We start from the raw sequence: 22,645 nt of genomic DNA on the forward strand, positions 1-22,645 counted from the left end.
AGGACGGATAATGATACTGTTAAATTTCGGTGTCTTGAGAAATGTACATTTTGTGGTTGTTGTTGTTTTTATCTCCTTCTTTTCTTGTTCAGAACAAGCACCTCCAAGGACAGGTGTTCGAATGGAGACCTCAGGCAAGTATTATTTGGGCTTCCTTGTGCTAACCATCTGTTCTACTGGGCTCTATGGTATGAGTCTCCCGAAAATTCAAGGGTACAAATTTCAGACACACACACACTTGAAAGTTCAAAAACAAAGTTCTTTATCACCAAATTCAAAAGAAACAAAGCACCCTTTTTGTATTGCAAAGAGCACTCTTCCCAAAACAACCATGTAAGCTGTACAAGCCCCTTAATCAGTCCTTAAGTACTTAGCTAGCAGCTGTGAAGAAACATCACAGCCCTCCTTCTTCCACGAAGTGAAACACACACACTTTGCTCTGCGTTGGTTTCAAAGTCGTGAAAAATCAACAAAGTCCGGAAACAGCAAGGCACGGTCCTGAAGATTTACGATCAGATAATCTTCCACAACGGCCAAGCCAGCACGCTGCTATTTATATCAGCAGCTCTAATTCCTGGAGCCCCACCCAAACACAGGTGGCCTCTCTTATCTCCTGTAATATTTCTTCAATTGGCCTCTTCTATGCATAACTCTGCGCATGCGTGGATCCAACACTTCCTCATCCAAATCGACTGAAGATAATGGAGATTGGCTTCCTGGGCTGTGTGCCAAGCCCCCCTCTTCCGAGTCACCCCCACCTTCTTCTTCGTCCGAGGAAACTGCACTCCCTGACTCTATCGGCAATAAAACAGGCCTGTGCGATGTTGAAGTTTCCCCTGCATCCACCTCCACATTCCTGGGGGCAGGAGCTGGGCCAGAGCCAACCACAACACCATCCTTCCTCCATTTTGTGAATGTGCCTTGTTAAATCTCAGCTCAGCGCCTCAGTTGGCCATGAGTAGCCAACGACCATACATCCCATGTCATACATCTTTTGTGTATTTTATATTTTATCTTATTATTTTATTTTTATTTTTATTTTATTTTACACTGGAGCTTTTCTGAAAATATTTAGGTCTTCTTCTATTCAACTTTTTCCGCTCTCTTGCTCGCAAATCTTTCCTTAAAAAAAAATCAATAGAGATTGCCCTTGGATTTTTTTTCCCCTTCCATAAAGGCTTACTCCTAAAATGCTGCAGCGGTATTTTATATATAGACTGTTACTGATTAAGTGTAGGACAGTAGAATGTTGATTGGGCTGATAAAAGTTGGCGCTGGAACCATTTCTGGAGGACCGCAAGGTTTGCAGTCTTGAAACAAATCAATTCCACCAAGGCAGGTTTTCAAAACTATCTTCGAAAGAATGGCTTGCTAATTTTTTTTTAAAATGAGAGGGTTCACATCAATTTGGATGTATGGATATACAGCTATTGATGGTCTCTGGAGATTCTCGGTCATCCAGTTCTCCCAAAGGGGCTTTTTCAAACAGCTGTTTTTCCTTGAAGAGGTTTCGCTTCTCACCCAGGAAGCTTCTCCAGTTCGTTCAGAAGTTCTTCTCAGAAGTCAGAAGTGAAGAAGCGAAAAGTCTGCAAGAAAATTGTACTGGCAGTTCTGTGTTAGCAAAACCTTCAGAAGAGAAGGATTTAGGGGTAGTGATTTCTGACAGTCTCAAAATGGGTGAGCAGTGTGGTCGGGCGGTAGGAAAAGCAAGTAGGATGCTTGGCTGCATAGCTAGAGGTATAACAAGCAGGAAGAGGGAGATTGTGATCCCCTTATATAGAGCGCTGGTGAGACCACATTTGGAATACTGTGTTCAGTTCTGGAGACCTCACCTACAAAAAGATATTGAGAAAATTGAACGGGTCCAAAGACGGGCTACAAGAATGGTGGAAGGTCTTAAGCATAAAATGTATCAGGAAAGACTTCATGAACTCCATCTGTATAGTCTGGAGGACAGAAGGGAAAGGGGGGACAGGATCGAAACATTTAAATATGTTAAAGGGTTAAATAAGGTCCAGGAGGGAAGTGTTTTTAATAGGAAAGTGAACACAAGAACAAGGGGACACAATCTGAAGTTAGTTGGGGGAAAGATCAAAAGCAGCATGAGAAAATATTATTTCACTGAAAGAGTGGTAGATCCTTGGAACAAACTTCCAGCAGACGTGGTTGGTAAATCCACAGTAGCTGAATTTAAATATGTCTGGGATAAACATATATCCATCCTAAAATAAAATACAGAAGATAGTATAAGGGCAGACTAGATGGACCACGAGGTCTTTTTCTGCCGTCAGTCTTCTATGTTTCTAAAAAACAAAGGCTCTCGGTATTTGAGGGGATGCCCCAAAGAGGAGGGAGTCGACTTATTTTCCAAAACACCAGAAGGCAAGTTGAGAAACTGTTGGATTGGAAACTCACCAAAGAGAGAAGCAATTTTGAATTAAGGAAAAATTCCTCACAGTGAGAACAATTAACTGGTGGAACAACTTGCCACCAGAAGTTGCAGTTGTTCCATCACTGGAGGTTTTTAAGAAGAGACTGGGGTCTGCAAAATATTCTACTACCACATTTATTTATTTATTTATTGATTGATTGATTGATTGATTGATTGATTGATTGGATTTGTATGCCGCCCCTCTCTGGAGACTCGGGGTGGCTAACAGCAATAATAAAACAGCGTACAATAATAATCCAATACTAAAAACGATTAAAAACCCATTAATATAAAAACCAAACTTACATACAGACATACCATGCATAAATTTGTAAAAGCCTAGGGGGAAAGAGTATCTCAATTCCCCCATGCCTGGCGGCAGAGGTGGGTTTTAAGAAGCTTACGAAAGGCAAGGAGGGTGGGGGCAATTCTAATTTCTGGGTGGAGTTGGTTCCAGAGGGCCGGGGCCGCCACAGAGAAGGCTCTTCCCCTGGGTCCCGCCAAGCAGCATTGTTTAGTTGACAGGACCCGGAGAAGACCCACTCTGTGGGACATAACTGGTCGCTGGGATTCGTGCAGCAGAAGGCAGTCTGACATTGTGGGTGTGGCTTATTTTGTAGGTGTGGTCTGATGGCAATGTGACCAAGTGGGAAGTGGCTTAACAATCATGTGACCTGGGTGGCTTAAAGGTCCTATGACTGGCTTAAAGGTGGCCAACTTGACGTCACTCACGTCAAGGGTTAGGGTTAGGGTACCTGGCCTCTCCTCGCTTCAAAGAGATACAATTTCCCTCTCTATTTACTATTACTGAACATCCAAAATATACTCTTTAATTCTATGTATGTATGCCATGTGTGTACATACATATTACACACAGGCACACAAAAATATACATTATCTACTATATAAACTATGTATACACATGGCCAGCTCTTCTGAAATTATATACATTCAATCTCATTTACTGCAATAGAAAAAACATACCCAGAGCCAAGAAGGGGGGGAAAAGGAAAAAATACAATTTTTTTCTACCGGTTCTGCGTACATGACCAAAATTTTTCCATTGGTTCTGTGTATCTGATCGTACTTGTAGGAGCACATCACTGGCCTTAATGTATGTACTAAGGGCTGGGCAGCTTCGAAAATTAATTTTAAAAAGTCCTTTGGAACCTGTCACTCATTTCTTAGAACAGTAGAGTGTTTTTCCCCACCCCTCCATACGTTCACATAAAAAGCATAAATTAACTCTCAATAAACTATTATCTTGAACTAGGTTCCGATTACAAGGAGTTAGATGTTCATCTTCGGAGAATGGAATCCGGATTTGGCTTCAGAATTCTTGGAGGGGATGAACCAGGACAGCCGGTAAGTGGGTTCTTGACCTATTTTATACGGTTGGGGTCCGCACCTGTTAGAAATATGTTCTTGGATAATGGTGGTGGCGAAATGGCATTTGTTTTTAACTTGTTCGTGTTAGATTGCTTAGGAAAAATATAATATCCCTAAAACAAACTTAATACAGAGTAAATGTGGCAGCTATGGATTATTCAATCAAATAAACCAGGCTAATACAAATAGAGGATGTATATTACAGTATATATAGATATATTTTCAGAATATGCTACAAAAATAGAAAATCCTACGAAAATAGACTAACAATCCTGGGCCTTGAAAGCCTGGAACTACAGCGCCTAAAACACGATTTGAGTATTGCCCACAAGATCATATGCTGCAACGTCCTACCGGTCAATGACTACTTCAGCTTCAACCGCAACAACACAAGAGCACGCAACAGATTCAAACTTAATACGAACCGCGCCAAACTTGACTGTAAAAAATATGATTTCAACAATCGAGTTATCGAAGCGTGGAACTCATTGCCGGACTCAATTGTGTCAACCCCTAACCCCCAACACTTCTCCCTTAGACTCTCCACGATTGACCTCTCCAGGTTCCTAAGAGGCCAGTAAGGGGCGTATATAAGTGCACTGGTGTGCCTTTCGTCCCCTGTCCAATGGTCTTTCCTTTCTCTCACTTATCATATATATTCTCTTCCTTTCATATATCCTCTCCTCTAAGTTCACTTTCACCCTCTTTTATACTATCACATGTCTATTTTCTTCCTATGTATTTGTATATTGGACAAATGAATAAATATATTTCTCAAAAACATAAAGGGAACACTCAAATAACACATCCTAGATGTGAATGAATGAAATATTCTCACTGAATATTTCCTTTGCACAACTATCTCATTTGCATGTGAAATTGATTGTCAATCTGTGTTGCTTCCTACCTGGACAGTTTGATTTCACAGAAGTTTGATTTACTTGCAGTTATATTCTGTTGTTGTTTTTTAGCAGTGTACAATAGAGTAGTCGTTATGCAATCCAAATCATGCACATATAAGCCAGACCATCATATACTAATAACCAGATATCAGCACACAGTTCTATACACACAGCGACTAATCCCGACAGAACTCTGTTGGCTCCCTCTAATGGTCAACCGGTGCACTTCTCTTAAAGGAACAATCCTAAAACATACATTGTTGGTTTATATGTATTGTAGCATCCAACACAGTTTCACACCTTGTATAAACAGCTCACATATTGAAAATAGGCAAGCCTCTTGAGTAATTGTCATCTCCATCTATAAGCTGTCTACAAGCTGTCTCCATCTATAAGCGGTCATTGAGAGTCAGTCTATATGATGTTACAAAGAGTGCATTATCCATCTTTTTACACACTTCGGGGGGTTTTTTCTGGGCATTCTTCAAAAGATTGTGATTTACAAGCACAATATCTTCAGATGGTATAAAGCCCAGGTTTGGCAACCAAACAGCACAATTGTACTTCAACATTTTCAGAGAAAATGAGCATTGGCATTGCTACACAGCTCTGGATTTAAAAAAAAAAGATTGCTGGAGAAGTATAATAATGTTTGGATTTTGAGGAATGTGTTTTAGCTCTCTGCTTATCGTTCCTTCTTTCAAATCGTCAGTCTTGAGACTCAGTTACTTTCTGAAATTTATTAGGCCATGATTTGCAGTAGTCATTGAACAATAGTTGTCATTCAAAATCTTTCCATCCATTTTAGTTCGGCCCTGGACCTGTATAGAATATGTTCTGTCTGGCATGACAGCTGAACAGTAATTAAAGTCAAAATCAAACATATAGACTGGAGTTTCCAAAACACCAAAATATATTGCCTTAACAAATTGGCAGAGAGCCACAATTATGGCAAAAGAATGTTTGTTTATTACCAAAGAGCCTGGGTTATCTTCAAGGCCGATAACAAATGTCTCAAACACCCCAAGATTGTAAATAATATCTCCAAACTGAGCTGAAGCAAAAGTACTCACTCTTTTTTGCAAGAGCTACAGTCTTTCAGAAAACAATTGTCCAAGTGCTGAGTTTCTCCAAGGAATCAAGATGTTTGTTTGTTTCTTTTTCTCTGCTAAACCACAAACGATAACTCCTGCAAAGAACACTTCCATAAAACCTCCCCTTTTATGCATGCTGCAGAATTCCCCATTACTCTCGGCTGTGATCAAGATCTCCTCCTGCGTCTGCGCAGCTGTTCCTGTCTCTCCCTAATCCTTCGCGAACACACAGTCAGGATTGGATTATTAATCACCCCCTCCTCATCCAACCCAGGGGCCTCCACCTCTGTCTCTCCAGAAGCTTCATCTTCCATCTCTCCTTCCCCATCACTGCCTGAATCCTCCGATAGCCACACTGGTCTCCAATGCTCGGACGGACCTGGCTCATCAGGTTCAAAATCTGTTACCAGAGGATCTGGCCATGATGCCAACCACAACAAGAAGAGTTATGCTCAAATAGCTATAAAAGGAAACATTAGCTCTATGGTATTGTCAGTCTTCAAAATGGATGGGTTCCACTTAACTTTGCCACTGGTTTGCATCGCGATGTTTCGCACACACGGGCTCGCTCCACTCAGCACACGACCCATAACTTATGACATACAGTGATACCTCATCTTACAAACGCCTCATCATACAAACTTTTCGAGATACAAACCCGGGGTTTAAGATTTTTTTGCCTCTTCTTACAAACTATTTTCACCTTACAAACCCACCGCCGCCGCTGGGATGCCCCCCCCCTCCGGACTTCCGTTGCCAGCGAAGCACCCGTTTTTGCGCTGCTGTGATTACTCTGAGGCTCCCCTCCATGGGAAACCCCACCTCCGGACTTTCGTGTTTTTGTGATGCTGCAGGGGAATCCCAGCAGGGGAATCCCAGTAGTGCAAAAAAGGGCGCTTCACTGGCAATGGAAGTCCGGAGGTGGGGTTTCTTCAGTTCCTCTTTGTCCTTGGTGACAAAGAGTAAACGAACCTCTTTCTTTTCTTGTTATTTTATAGTTTTCTTTTCAAGGGCGCAAGGGATTCTTCAGCCTGGAAGAAAACCATATGTAGACTTTTAAAATAATGGGGGGGAGCCATTGCTTCATGTAGAGAATGCCTGAGGATGGGCTTCTTCACCAAAGGAATTTTGGTAGGGCAGGGTTTTTATATAAAAATGTGTATATTTTCCCTGGGAAACTGGGCTCGTCTGGGGTGTCATTAATGCTCTTCGATGACAGCGCTAACATATTTGCCTACAAAGTAATTTAATATTGTTGTTCAGCGTCCAAGATGCAGAACTAATGGTGTGCTTTCACTACTGACTGATTTATAGCCGCTTCTTTGCTTCCCTTATGATATCTGTCAATGCTTCATCAGGTGAGGAATGACTGCACTGGAAAGCATTACTCATTTCTTTCACGCTCTCAGTTGAGCTGAATTTTCAGACAAAGGGGCAAAATTTTTCGAAACATAGAAGACTGACGGCAGAAAAAGACCTCCTGGTCCATCTAGTCTGCCCTTATACTATTTCCTGTATTTTATCTTACAATGGATATATGTTTATCCCAGGCATGTTTAAATTCAGTTACTGTGGATTTACCAACCACGTCTGCTGGAAGTTTGTTCCAAGCATCTACGACTCTTTCAGTGAAATAATATTTTCTCACGTTGCTTTTGATCTTTCCCCCAACTATCTTCAGATTGTGTCCCCTTGTTCTTGTGTTCACTTTCCTATTAAAAATACTTCCCTCCTGAACCTTATTGAACCCTTTAACATATTTAAATGTTTCGATTGTGTCCCTCCCCTTTTCCTTCTGTCCTCCAGACTCTACAGATGGAGTTCATGAAGTCTTTCCTGATACATTTTATACTTAAGACCTTCCACCATTCTTGTAGCCCGTCTTTGGACCCGTTCAATTTTGTCAATCTCTTTTTGTAGGTGAGGTCTCCAGAACTGAACACAGTCTTCCAAATGTGGTCTCACCAGCGCTCTATATAAGGGGGTCACAATCTCCCTCTTCCTGCTTGTTATACCTCTAGCTATGCAGCCAAGCATCCTACTTGCTTTTCTTACTGCCCGACCACACTGAGATGCACCTTTTTCCCCTTCTAAAAGAGGCTGAAAATTTGGGTGCGTCTTATATAAAAGAGTCCGAATGTTGCTTTTTCGAAGATTTTTTTCCAGCCCTAATGAGGTGCTAATGATCTTTCCAGCTGTTTCCAGCTTGCAGGCTTGTTTTCATTGCTACTCCCTCCTAGGAAGTTTTTTTTCAGCCCTAGCAAGGTGCTAACGATCTTCCTGGCTTGCATGATTTTTTTCATTGCGACTCCCTTTGAAGGAGTTTTTTTCCCAGTTCTAAATCTTTGCAGACTTGTTTTCATTGCTACCCCCTCCTAGGAAGCTTTTTTCAGACCTAGCAAGTTGCTAATGATTTTTCTGTGCTTGCAGGATTTTTTCATTGCTACTCCCTTTGAAGGATTTTTTTCCCCGGCTCTAAGTCTTTGCAGGCTTGTTTTCATTGCTATTCCCTCCTCTCCCTCCTCCTCCTCTCCACAAACCACTCCCTTCTAGCATTGATGACATTATGTAGTTGGGTTATGAAATGTTTGCAAGAATCAAGCTCAGTGAGTACTAGGAACCCCATGGTCCTCCTCCTTCTTCTCTTCCTCCTCCTCCTTCTCCTTTCCACAAACCACACTCCCTTCTAGCCGTGACAACATTATCTAGTTGGGTCCATGAAACATCTGCAAGGATCAAGCTCAGAGAGTATCAAGGACCTCACAGTCCTCTTCCTCTCCTCTCCTCCCTCCTCCTCCTCCTTCTCCTCTTCCTCCACCGCCCCTCTCTACAAACACACTCCCTTCTAACACTGATGACATTGACTAGTTGGGTCAATGGAGGACGACCACCAAACTCAGAAAGCACCAAGGACCCCCCACTCAGTTCAACTCTGAGCTACAAATACACAGTGGTATCTCTACCTACGAATGCCTCTACTTGCGAACTTTTCTAGATAAGAACCGGGTGTTCAAGATTTTTTTGCCTCTTCTCAAGAACCATTTTTGACTTACAAACGCAAGCCTCTGGAACTGGAACTGGAAAAGGCAGGGAGAAGCCTCCGTGGGGCCTCTCTAGGAATCTCCTGGGAGGAAACAGTGCTGGAAAAGGCAGGGAGAAGCCTCTGTGGGGCTTTTCTAAGAATCTGTGGGGCCTTTCTAAGAAGCTTGTGGGAGGAAACAGGGCCGGAAAAGGTGAGGAGAAGCCTCCCTGGGGCCTCTCTAGGAATCTCCTGGGAGGAAATGGTGTCGGAAAAGGCAGGGAGAAGCCTCTGTGGGGCCTCTCTAGGAATCTCCTGGGAGGAAATGGTGTCGGAAAAGGCAGGGAGAAGCCTCCGTGGGGCCTCTCTAGGAATCTCCTGGGAGGAAACAGGGCCCCCACCCTCCCTGTGGTTTCCCCAATCACACACATTATTTGCTTTTACATTGATTCCTATGGGAAAAATCGCTTCTTCTTACAAACCTTTCTACTTAAGAACCTGGTCACGGAACGAATTAAGTTCGTAAGTGGAGGTACCACTGTACTCTACTTCCGCTTTCATAACATTGCTTCATTTATTTAATTGTGCTACACTTAAGGTCCTTAGATTCCCAACACCCCCATTACAATAGTGCATTAACAACTGTGCCAACCCGCTACCCCCAACTCTCGGGCACAGGGAAGCAAGTCAAAAGCCAAGTTCTAAAATTAAATGAGATGTCAAAAGATAACAACACCATTCACACAGAACATTTATTTCTCATCTGTGGAAAGCAGAAACCTCTTTAATAGCCCAAGTGTCTAATCAACGTTTTACAACATAAATTGCATTATCAGATTAAAATCCGAGAGGAGCAAACTTTACAGGAACAGGCAATTGCAATTATCTTGTCACTGAGCCTTCAGGAGTTCACACACCACAGCCACAATTTCTGCTAAAACAAGACTTCTGAAGAAAAGCAATTTCTCCCATTAGGGCACGGGGCATAGGTTACCGGTAGCAAATAAATCCTTTTCAAAAACCGAAATAATAGCTTTGTCCTGCAAAACTCTGGTTTTCCTGGTATCCTATATACTTATACACTTAATTTATTATTTATTTTTATTTATTTATTTATTTTTTCCGATACACAATGAGGGTTTTAGTGGGTATATATCTATATACATATAGTAAAATACATGATGAAGGTTATAGAGGAGATACTCATAGTAAAATATATCTAAGAAATAATAGAAAAGAAGGTATAGCAATAGAACATATAATTTATTTTGTCCAATACACAATGAGGGTATTATTATTATTATTATTATTATTATTATTATTATTATTATTATTATTTTATTGGATTTGTATGCCGCCCCTCTCCGCAGAGGGTATATATATATACACACACATAGTAAAATACATGATGAAGGTTATAGAGGAGATACTTATAGTAAAATATATCTAAGAAATAATAGAAAAGAAGGTATAGTAATAGAACATATCAATGAAACAATAGAAGAAGAGATATAGGAATAGAAGAAAGGAATAGGAGATATAAGAGAGCAATAGGACAGGGGACAAAAGGCACTCTAGTGCACTTGTACTCGCCCCTTACTGACCTCTTAGGAATCTGGATAGGTCAACCGTAGATAATCTAAGGGTAAAGTGTTGGGGGTTTGGGGATGACACTATGGAGTCCGGTAATGAGTTCCACGCTTCCACAACTCGGTTACTGAAGTCATATTTTTTACAGTCAAGTTTGGAGCGGTTAATATTAAGTTTAAATCTGCTGTGTGCTCTTGTGTTGTTGTGGTTGAAGCTGAAGTAGTCGCCGACAGGCAGGACTACTTGGCATGAGAGTTTATATTTTTGAATTTTAAATCCATCCTTTAAAAAGGGATTTTTGGGGTTTAGCAATAGCAATAGCATTTAGACTTACATACTGCTTCGCAGTGCTTTACAGCTCTCTCTAAGCAGTTTATAGAGAGTCATCATATTGCCCCCAATAATCTGGGTCCTCATTTTACCGACCTTGGAAGGATGGAAGACTGAGTCAACCTTGGGCTTACTGAGATTCGATCTGCCAAACTGCTGGCAGCCGGTGATCAGCAGAAGCACTCTAACCACTGCACCACCAAGGCTCTGGGGTGTTGTAATTGTTGCGTATGTATGCATACTATATAAATCCTGGTACTATTTAAGAAAAATTGTACTTTTTTATTATTATTATTATTATTATTATTATTATTATTATTATTATTATTTTCATGGATCTTATCCTCATAGTCAACCTATTCTCCAAAGCACCTGAGGGTAGAACATGAAGCAATGGGTGGAAACTAATCCCTTCCAACTATTATTCTATTTAATTCTATCACAAAATATCACACACACACACACAAACACAATCTGTATTGGGACAAAGTAAAATTCTGATTCAGAATTCTGGAAACTTGTTGGCTGGCTTCGTATTCCCATTTCTCACCTCCCTTCTTTGTTCGAACTTAGATTCTGATCGGGGCCGTCATTGCCATGGGCTCGGCGGACCGAGATGGCCGGCTGCATCCTGGCGACGAATTGGTTTACGTGGATGGTATTCCTGTGGCTGGCAAAACTCACCGCTACGTGATTGATCTCATGCATAACGCAGCTCGGAATGGGCAGGTGAACCTCACGGTGAGGAGGAAGGCGCCACCTACAGGTGAGTTGAGGATTTGCAGGGGTGACCTAAAAAAGGAATGGCACAGCTGATAGATTTCGGCCTGGGAACAGCAGGCGCAGAAGCAAAAAAATCGCTGAAAAACGCCAAAATCTCACTCACACGAGCATCTTCCCACGATATTTCACTTGCTGCGCATACACAGAAGCAAAATCTTGCACGAGGGTGCATGTGCACACATCAGGAGCATGTATTATTATTATTTATTATTATTTATTGGATTTGTATGCCGCCCCTCTCTGTAGACTCGGGGCGGCTAACAACAGTAGTACAAAACAACATGTAAATCCAATACTAAAACAGTTAAAAAACCCTTATTTGTAAAACCAAACATACCTACAAACAAACATACCATGCATAAATTGTAAGGTCCTAGGGGGAAAGAATATCTCAGTTCCCCCATGCCTGACGGCAGAGGTGGGTTTTAAGGAGCTTACGAAAGGCGAGGAGGGTGGGGGCAATTCTAATCTCCGGGGGGAGTTGGTTCCAGAGGGCCGGGACCGCCACAAAGAAGGCTCTTCCCCTGGCCCCCGCCAAATGACATTGTTTTGTTGACGGGACCCGGAGAAGGCCCACTCTGTGGGACCTAACCGATCGCTGGGATTTGTGTGGCAGAAGGCGGTCTCGTAGATACCCTGGTCCGGTGCTCTGAAGGGCTTTATAGGTCATAACCAACACTTTGAATTGTGACCGGAAACTGATCGGCAACCAATGCAGACTGCGGAGTGTTGGAGTAAGGTGGGCATTTTTTGGAAAGCCCATGATTGCTCTCACAGCTGCATTCTGCACGATCTGAAGTTTCCGAACACTTTTCAAAGGTAGCTGTGCATGTGTCCTGAAAATCGCTACCGGACCGGAGCACTTTATCGTTCTAGTAGCAGTTCATCACTGGGTCATACGGCACAAGAAGAAGAGAGAGTTTGCAACCTAGGGAGGTTTGCAATGATGATGACTGCATTAAAAAGTAACCAGGTCGGGAATGCCTGAAAGATGAATGCGCACATGTTTCCATCAGCCTTAACAGATTGCTCCCACTGCACATTTGTTTTTGGAACATATCTTTCCTTTCGGACATTATTACATTAGCCAATTTTTTGCAACGCTTTACCTAATGGGGCTTAAAATGGAATTTGCCTTTTTCACAGATGTCTCGCGGTGACACAAGCTTCCCATGCACAACTGACTGGGTTCTTTTTTTTTCCCCCTCCTTAATAATTCCTAATGTGGATTTTTTTTATAAAGAAAAAGCTGGATACTGTTCTGTCGGGCTCTCTGGTAGAATCCTCCCAAAAATTCACAGGTACAAATTTCAGACACACACACGTTTGAAAATTCAAAACAATGTTCTTTATAATGAAAAGTCACTTAAACCAAGCCCTCTTTTGGTATAGCAAAGAGCACTCATCTCCAAACAAACTGGTAATTTATACAAGTCCCTTATCAGTTCTGTGATACTTAGCTTGCAGCTGTGAGGCAATTCACAGTCCTTCTTCTTTCACAAAGTGAAACACACTTTGCTCTGGTTTAGTTTCAAAGCGGGGAAAAATCAGCACACAAAAAGTCAAAGTCAGTAAAGCAGTCACGAAACACAACGATCAGATAATCCTCCACAATGGCCAAACCCACAGGGTGCTATTTATAGCAGCCTCACTAATGACCACAGCCCCACCCAACCACAGGTGGCCTCATTTTCTTTGATAATAATCTCTCAGTTGTTGCTGCCTATTCATCGCTCTCTGCATGCGTGGCTGTATCATTCTGAATCCAAGGAGGAGCTAGAGAATTGATCTCCTTCTGAGCTGTCTGCCACACTCTCCTCCTCCCTGTCACTCATGTCTTCTTGGTCAGAGGAGCCTTCATCATCAGATTCCACCGGGGGCAAAACAGGCCTGCAGCATGTGGATGTCTCCCCCACATCCACAGTCCTTGGGGCAGGAGCTGGGCCAGAGCTAACCACAACAGATACTTTCCTTGAACCGGTCCCCATAATTGCAGGAAGTTATCTTCTAAGCAGTCAAATTAGGGAAATGTCCTCAACTTCGGGTTGACTTTGATATCGGACCAGAATATCTCTGAGACCGCCTTCTGCCGCACGAATCCCAGCTGATTAAACACGGATTAAAAATCAAAATCTAATCTAATACAAATACAGAATTATTCACCATTGCCCTCAAAAGTACTTCTGTTATTATTTTGCTTTGTTTCTAGGCAATTCTTTAGTTGTAACGCTATTCATTAAGCTTCAGGTCTACTGGAATTCGGATATCAAGATTCTTCTTATGTTCATTTATAAAAATTTAACTAGCCTTTTTTTTTGGGTATGAATTATTTATGTTCTTCTTCGGATAAAATCAACAGCATGCTGCCATAATTAGTTTATTTCAATTTTTTTCCCAGACTGGTAACTATTGCCGTCATTCAATATTAAAAAAATAAAACAAGAAACTGGTTCCAGTTTTTTAAAAATGATATCAAATTAATTGCATTAAATGAATCAACAATGCCACAGCATAATGTAGCTTGTTCGAAGTCCTTTTTTTGTTCTTTCTCCCTGAGTGAGCAAAGAAACGCAGCTTCTGTTAATTAAATTAGTTTCAATTAATTTGTTCCCTTGTTTTCAATTAAATATTACTAATTTTAGCTGGACCAAGGCCATTTAACTCCCTCCAGTTTTTCTTAGAGCAGATGCAGAGGAGGGAGAGAAAAAAAACACCCTTTTCTAGATAAGTCCCAAAGGTGCTTTTTCAGGAGGCAACTGGACTTTTGTAATCTTTTTCTTTGAAGGGGTTTCGCTTCTCCATCCAAGAAGCTTCTTCAACTCTGACAGAATTCATTCCCCACTATCCTATCAGAGCTGAGAAGCTTTTCTCCCATAGTTGGGGTCCTTCATCGCTGGAAGTTTTGAAGAAAAGATTGGACAACCAATCTTTGGCCAGGATGGTAAAAGGACTCCTGCCTTGGACCAAGGGTTGACCTAAACAAGTTTCCTTGATGTAGACAGCAAAGCATGCCACACACTCTTCTCTCGGCAGTTCTAGCACTATGTGTGTGTGTGTGTGTGTGTGTGTGTGTGTGTGTGTGTGTGTGTGAATTAAGGGACACTAGGATAGATCTATTTCGGCCTTATTTTGGCCTCATCAGCTAGCCATACCCACTGGGACTTGAACCTGCAACCTTTGCCTTGTAAGGCAGAGAATTATCCTCTAGGCTACAGTATCCAATCCCTTCAGCTCTGCACCAGGGAAGGGTTACATATTTTTGTGTCGAATCACCCTGGTGTATTGAAGGAACATCACAGCTCCTTATTTGCCTCTCGGCCCAACAAAGGGCCATTTCCAAGGCAGTTAATTTTATTGACAGCCAACAATTCTATCTGTATGTGTCACATGTTTTTTTGCTGAATTTGAAAATTAAGGGAGACTAGGATAGATCTATTTCGGCCTTATTTTGGCCTCATCAGCTAGCCATGCCCACTGGGACTTGAACCTGCAACCTTTGCCTTGTAAGGCAGAGAATTATCCTCTAGGCTACAGTATCTAATGTATGTACAGTATACATATGTATGTATGTATATATCGAGAGAGAGGGGGGGGAGAGAGAGGGAGAGGACTAATGAAAGCTTAGTAGTTTTTTAGTAATTTTAAATAAATTTTAAACATGTCGGAGATCATGATGGATACACACACACATACGTCAACTTTGAGCTGGTCAGGATCGAACTCGTGGCAATGGGAATGTAGAATTATCCTGTGATACTTCATTCTAACCACCAGGACACCACGGAATGATGAAAGTGTCTCCGATTCTGCTCAGTGTCTTTTTTTTCTTTTCCTTCAGGAGAACCGTGTCCGGAGAACGGCCGAAGTCCAGGCTCTGTGTCCACCCACCACAGTTCTCCCAGAAGCGACTATGCTACGTATGCCAACAGCAACCACGTCAGCTCCAGCAACAACGCCACGCCCCCCGAGAGCCTCCCTTCACACAATGTGCCAACTAGTGACGTCGTCATCCATCGGAAAGAAAACGAAGGGTTTGGATTCGTTATCATTAGCTCCTTAAACAGGCCCGAATCTGGGTCGACAATGGGTAAGTTAAATCTTCCATTCTACCTTGTTTCCGTCAGCCCTGTGTTAAAACTCTGAGCAAACAATTCCAAAAGTGCTTTTTTGGGAGGCGACTGGACTATCTGTTTTTTTTAAGAACATAAAAAGATAAGAACCTAAGAAGAGCCATGCTGAATTGGCCCAAAGCCCATCGAGTCCAGCATTCTGTGTCACACAGTGGCCTACCAATGGTCCATTGTCAATTCTTTTTTTTAAAAAAAAATATTTTTTATTAAATTTTTATTAAGTTTTTTCATTAAAAAAACATACAGCAAACAAGAAAAAAACCAATACCATACACAAATGCACATATACAAATTTTAAAAACCTAATCACAACATTGTCAATTCTTAAAAATCTAAATAAAAATTCTTCCTCTCCATCTTACTATAAATAGTTACATTACATCAATGCAAAGAATAATAATAGTAAAATCTCTTTTATCTAAATTTTAATGTTGTATCATATAGCTAATAAAATATATATATACTGTATCTTTAGTAAAAGACTTGGAATACTATGTTCAGTTCTGGGGGCCCCAATTTAAAAAGGACATTGATAAACTAGAGAGTTACAAGGATGGTGAATGGTCTGGAAACCATGTCCTATGAGGAACGGTTTAAGGATCTAGGGAGGTTTAGTCTCCAAAGGAGAAGACTGAGAGGAGACTTGATAGCTGTCTAAAAATATCTGAAGGGCTGTCACAGAGCAGAGGGGGTCAGCATTCTTCTCATTAGCACATGGAAGGACTAGAAACAATGGAATGAAACTGCAAGAGAGTAGATTTAGATGATATATCATTCACTCTCCGGGCTAAAGGGATAATCCCCTTATATAGAGCGCTGGTGAGACCACATTTGGAATACTGTGTTCAGTTCTGGAGACCTCACCTACAAAAAGATATTGACAAAATTGAACGGGTCCAAAGACGGGCTACAAGAATGGTGGAAGGTCTTAAGCATAAAACGTATCAGGAAAGACTTCATGAACTCAATCTGTATAGTCTGGAGGACAGAAGGAAAAAGGGGGACATGATCGAAACATTTAAATATGTTAAAGGGTTAAATAAGGTTCAGGAGGGAAGTGTTTTTAATAGGAAAGTGAACACAAGAACAAGGGGACACAATCTGAAGTTAGTTGGGGGAAAGATCAAAAGTAACATGAGAAAATATTATTTTACTCAAAGAGCAGTAGATCCTTGGAACAAACTTCCAGCAGACGTGGTTGGTAAATCCACAGTAACCGAATTTAAACATGCCTGGGATAAACATATATCCATTGTAAGATAAAATACAGGAAATAGTATAAGGGCAGACTAGATGGACCATGAGGTCTTTTCCTGCCGTCAGTCTTCTATGTTTCTATGTTTCTATAATTCACATAGCATTACATTGCAGCATGAAATGGCTCCCCTTGGAAGAGGAAGAAGAGAAATGAGAGATGTGTCTTCCTTGCCTTCCAAAATGGCATGTAATCTAGAATAATAGGGCTAGAAGGGACCTTGGAGGTCATCTATCCCAACCCCCTGCTCAAGGAGGGAGATCCTATAGCATTCTGTCCAGTCTCTTCAACAATGCAGGAGATGAAGTTTAAAACTCACTTTTGAGGATCTGTTTTGTACAACCTGTTGACATTCATACATGAAGGTGTGGTTGGATTTCCTTGTAGAAACTTCCCGTGGGTTTTGTTTTGTTTGTTCGCAGTTTCCCTGGATGCAAGATTGATGTTTTGAGAATTTAGTGGGACCCAGAGTCATTCTCAGCCTTACATACCAGAAGATCCAGGCTGGAAGACGTCACTGGATACAATCAAGAGAAAGCTAAGTGAGCTTATGTTCAGTTGAAATCAATGAGAATTAAGTTCAGAGATAAGCACTTAAGCCCCATTGATTTCATAGTTAACTTTCTCTGGATTGTGCCCACTGTGTTTCAGTGCTCGGCTAATGTGTCCGTCTGTGGTCGAGGCCTTCTAGGTGATTGTTTTCCTATTAAAACTAGCAATATTTGCCGTGCTTAGCTATGGATTGATTGACAAGGACTCTGCGATTGCTTCAGGTCAGCTGGCCAAGGGGTGTAAAATATTAGCTAACTAACCATCTGCTCACTTTTGAGTAGCTACTCTCCCCCCAAACAATGAAATGAGAAGAGAGCAAGAGGGAGGGAGGGAGAGAAATTTATAGATTACGGGAGAGAGAGAAAGAGAGAGAGGTAGGTAGGTAGGTAGGTAGGTAGGCAGGCAGGCAGACACAGACAGAGATGATAGCTAGCAAGAGAGAGAGATAAGATTGAAAGATTGAAAGACAGGCAGACAGACAGGCAGACAAGCAGAGATAATAGCTAGTGAGAGAGAGAGATAAGATAGATAGATAGATAGATAGATAGATAGATAGATAGATAGATAGATAGATAGATAGATAGATAGATAGGCAGGCAGGCAGGCAGGCAGGCAGGCAGGCAGGCAGGCAGGCAGGCAGGCAGGCAGGCAGGCAGGCAGGCAGGCAGGCAGGCTGGCAGGCTGGCAGGCAGGCAGGCAGGCAGGCAGGCAGGCAGGCAGGCAGGAAGGAAGGAAGGAAGGAAGGAAGGAAGGAAGGAAGGAAGACATAGATGATAGCTAGCTAGCGAGAGAGTGAGAGAAAAATAAGATAGAAAGATAAATAGATAGATAGATAGATAGATAGAGCAAGAGAGAGCGAGGGAGAGAAAAAGAAGATAGATAGATGGAGGGATGGAGGGATGGATGGAGGGATGGAGGGAGGGATGGAGGAGAGATGGAGGGATGGGTGGGTGGGTGGGTGGGTTGGCTGGTAGGCAGGCAGGCAGAGATAGATGATAGATACAGCAAACAAGAAAAAGAGAGAAAGAAATGAGAGAGAGAGGGGAGAGAGAGAGACATACAGAGAGACAGAGAGATATTGATATAGAAAGATAAAGAAAGATATTGGTCGATAGAGATAGATATTTTGCATGACCTTCTTTTTTTTCCCTTTTACCAAATTATTGTCTGAAGAAGCAAACACTGGTTTGCATTTCTGCCTCTCTGTATTGCAGTCACTTTCAATCAAACTTAGGCCCACTGTCTTGTCCTGCAGGGAAAAAAAGGCACTGGAAAACTTTCACTCTAAAATTCTCTTTCGCCGCAAATTTGCAGAGCTCCCTTGGGGTGAGGCAGGAGTATCCCTAAAAACAGAGCTCTCCCTGCACAGAAACACAGGTGCACCCTTAACCAATTGTAGGAATGCAGTCTTTTCTTTAATCATCACTCAGCCGGTTCGAACTGGTTTGGGCGAACCGATAGCAGAGATTTTGACTAGTTTGGAGAAATTATTATGATTATTTATTGGATTTGTATGCCGCCCCTCTCTGCAGACTCGGGGCGGCTAACAACAGCAACAAAAACAGCATGTAAATCCAATCCTAAAAAATATCTTTAAAAACCCCTTATTTGTAAAACCAAACATACATACAAACAAATAAACATATCATGCATAAATTGTAAAGGCCTAGGGGGAAAGAATATCTCAGTTCCCCCATGCCTGACGGCAGAGATGGGTTTTTAGGAGCTTACGAAAGGCAAGGAGGGTTGGGGCAATTCTAATCTCTGGGGGGAGTTGGTTCCAGACGGTCGGGGCCACCACAGAGAAGGCTCTTTCCCTGGGCCCCGCCAAATGAAAGGGAAAAGATTTGGAATCCCACCACTGGATCAATGAAGACTGCAAAAATTTTTACTGCCACACTGTGGATGTGGCTTATTGTGTGGGTGTGGCTTGCCAGCCCTGTGACCAGGTGGGAGTGGCTTGACAATCATGTGACCAGGGGTGGCTTAAAGGTCACTTGACTAGGTGGGAGTGGCTTACCAACCAAGATAAATTTTCAAATAGGTGCTTGGACTCTTTTTCAGTTGATTAAGTCACATGATTTGAATAGTCCCAAAAAGGACAAATGATAGCCAACATTGTTTGTTGAGGAGCACAGTCACATTTTAAGGTTTTGTAGTGAACCCACAAGGTTCAGTATGATAACAGATTAGGCAAGTAGCTCAATTTTCTTTCATTGCTATAAAAGTTCAGTTCTAGAGAATGATTAAAATGATTAAAACGTTTATGGGTAAAGACATACTTGTTCTGTCGGGCTCTCTGGTAGAATCCTCCCAAAAATTCACAGATACAAATTTCAGACACACACACGTTTGAAAATTCAAAACAATGTTCATTATAATGAAAATTCACTTAAACTAAGGCCTCTTTTTGTATAGCAAAGAGCACTCGTCTCCAAACAAACTTGTAATTGGTACAAGTCCCTTATCAGTTCTGTGATACTTAGCTTGCAGCTGTGAGGCAATTCACAGTCCTTCTTCTTTCACAAAGTGAAACACACTTTGCTCTGGTTTAGTTTCAAAGCGGGGAAAAAGCAACACACCAAGGTCGAAGTCAGCAAGACTGACAGAAAACACAATGATCAGATAATCCTCCACAATGGCCAAAACCACACGCTGCTCTTTACAGCAGCCTCACTGATTACAACAGCCCCACCCAACCACAGGTGGCCTCATTTTCTTTGATAATAATCTCTCAGTTGTTGTTGCCTATGCATCGCTCTCCGCATGTGTGGCTGTATCATTAACTCTTGTTCTGAATCCAAGGAGGAGCTAGATAATTGATCTCCTTCTGAGCTGTCTGCCCCACTCTCCTCCTCCCTGTCACTCATGTCTTCTTGGTCAGAGGAGCCTTCATCAGCATATTCCACTGGGAGCAAAACAGGCCTGCAGCATGTGGATGTCTCCCCCACCTCCACAGTCCTTGGGGCAGGAGCTGGGCCAGAGCTAACCACGACAATACTATTTAACTATTTCCTATTTTAAAAGTAATTAAGGATCATACTCAGGTACTAGAGAAGGAAGGACAATTTAAAAAACTATTAAGTATTCAATAAGTAGTGCTAAACTTACTATCTGCACTGCATCCATTCCCCCCTCGAGGGAGTAGCAACTCATCACTGCACTGAATATACAACTGTTTTACTATAATTCAGAATGTCTGGGTCTGGTCCTTTTTCTTCCTTTTCCACCCATTTAATTGCTCAAAATTTTGGAAGAGAAAATTAGGCTCCACCTTTTTTTTCAAACAGAAAAAAGAATTAAAAGGATTTTTTCAAAAAAGACAGGCGAAGGAACCAAACAGCCCTTCTCTGCTTTCGGGTAAATAAATCTCTGTTGATTTATGAGGCCTCTCCTGGAGGATTCCTTGGGTTTAAAAAATTAAGCAGCAAATGCCTACATGTTTAATGCGCTTGCGGTCAAAATGAATAGGTGTGCGAAATGGCAAACGGGGAAAGGAGAGGCACACGAATCATTTTCACGTATGTTGGAAGTAGCCGTATTTCACTGTTTTGGAGTTTGAGAAATGTAAGCTGGGTGACTTAGCCTCAAGTAATTTCTTGAGCGGTGATGCAAAACAGTAGCATGGCGTCTTTATCCAGGATTTCCTTATACGTTGAATTTAAGAGCCCGTTGCTGGGGCCACCTGCAGAATTCATTGGTGTGATCAAAATGATAGCACAAGCACTATTCTATTCTATTCCATTCTAATTTCTATTCTATTCTATTCTATTCTATTCTACTCTACTTTACTCTACTCTACTCTACTGTACTGTACTCTATTCTATTCTACTCTACTCTATTCTACTCAATTCTACTCTACTGTATTCTATTCTACTCTACTCTATTCTATTCTACTCTACTCTACTGTATTCTACTCTACTGTATTCTATTCTATTCTACTCTATTCTACTCAATTCTACTCTACTCTACTCTACTGTATTCTACTCTACTGTATTCTATTCTACTCTACTCTATTCTACTCAATTCTACTCCATTCTATTCTACTCTACTCTACTGTATTCTACTCTACTCTATTCTACTCAATTCTACTCTACTGTATTCTACTCTACTCTATTCTACTCTACTCTATTCTACTCTACTCTATTCTACTCTACTCTACTATATTCTACTCTACTCTATTGTATTCTGCTATTGATGTTTACATTTGTGCTTTCTCCTAACTAGTAAATAAACTTGAATGGCTTTTAGTACAGCATTAACTCTATTTTCTAATTAATTTCTTCTAGTGCTTTCCCATTAAAAGCGCTTTGAATTAAGCCAATGACGATTTGATGTAATGCTTTGGTTTCCCACAAGCCACTTCATGGTGCAGGGACAAACAAGCATATTTGGACAAACGAAGAACACTCCCACACACACACACCATCTGTTAATTTAACAAAATAAAACTGAAATTGTCAGAAGTCAGGTCAACTGGCTGAAATAGTTTGAATTGCCTTTGCTTTTGGATGGTCCGGCTGCCCTTTACCTGGATGTTATGCTAATAGCAGAATAGTCACAGTGTTGGAAGGAGCCTTGGACAGCCTTGGACATCTTCTAATCCAACCCTGTTCCACCAGGAGACCCTACACCAGTGATGGTGAACCTTTTTTCCCTCGGGTGCCAAAAGAGTGTGGGCACGTGAGCCCGAACCCGTAATTCAATGCCTGGGGAGGACAAAAACAGCTTCCCCCCCCCCGGAGGTCCCTTGGAGGTCAGAAACAGCCTGTTTCCCAACTTCTGGTGGGCCCAGTAGGCTTGTGTTTCATCCTCCCCAGGCTCCAAAGCCTTCCCTGGCGCCAGGGGTGGGTAAAAATGCCCTCCCACATCCCCCAGGAGGCTCTCGGGAAGCCAAAATTATTTTTTTATTATTTAGTATTTATTAGAATAGAATAGAATACAGAATTGAATAGAATACAGAATAGAATACCAATAAAATAGAATACAATAGAATAAATACAGAATAAAATAGAGTAGAATTGATAGGACAGGATAAAATAGAATGCAGAACAGAACAATAGAATAGAACAGAAGAATAGAATAGAATAGAATAGAATAGAATAAATGTGGAATAAAATAGAATAGAATGATAGGATAGGACAGAATAAAATAGAATGAAGAGCAGAAT

At 41.5% G+C, this 22,645-nt stretch overlaps 1 protein-coding gene across 14 annotated transcripts in view; it reads left to right on the forward strand.

Annotated features, from left to right (window-relative positions):
* The window catches only part of MAGI2 (membrane associated guanylate kinase, WW and PDZ domain containing 2), a 526,993-nt gene that overhangs the window by 463,058 nt on the left and 41,290 nt on the right, over positions 1 to 22,645 (forward strand). For all 14 annotated transcript variants that reach the window (XM_070755140.1, XM_070755141.1, XM_070755143.1 and 11 more), the window contains 4 exons: positions 93 to 134; positions 3,705 to 3,796; positions 11,329 to 11,521; positions 15,377 to 15,625. In XM_070755140.1, coding sequence (XP_070611241.1) covers positions 93 to 134; positions 3,705 to 3,796; positions 11,329 to 11,521; positions 15,377 to 15,625 — 576 coding nt within the window. The remainder of the gene's footprint in view (positions 1 to 92; positions 135 to 3,704; positions 3,797 to 11,328; positions 11,522 to 15,376; positions 15,626 to 22,645) is intronic.

Source organism: Erythrolamprus reginae, chromosome 6, assembly GCF_031021105.1.
Source record: "Erythrolamprus reginae isolate rEryReg1 chromosome 6, rEryReg1.hap1, whole genome shotgun sequence".
Lineage (NCBI taxonomy): Eukaryota > Metazoa > Chordata > Lepidosauria > Squamata > Dipsadidae > Erythrolamprus > Erythrolamprus reginae.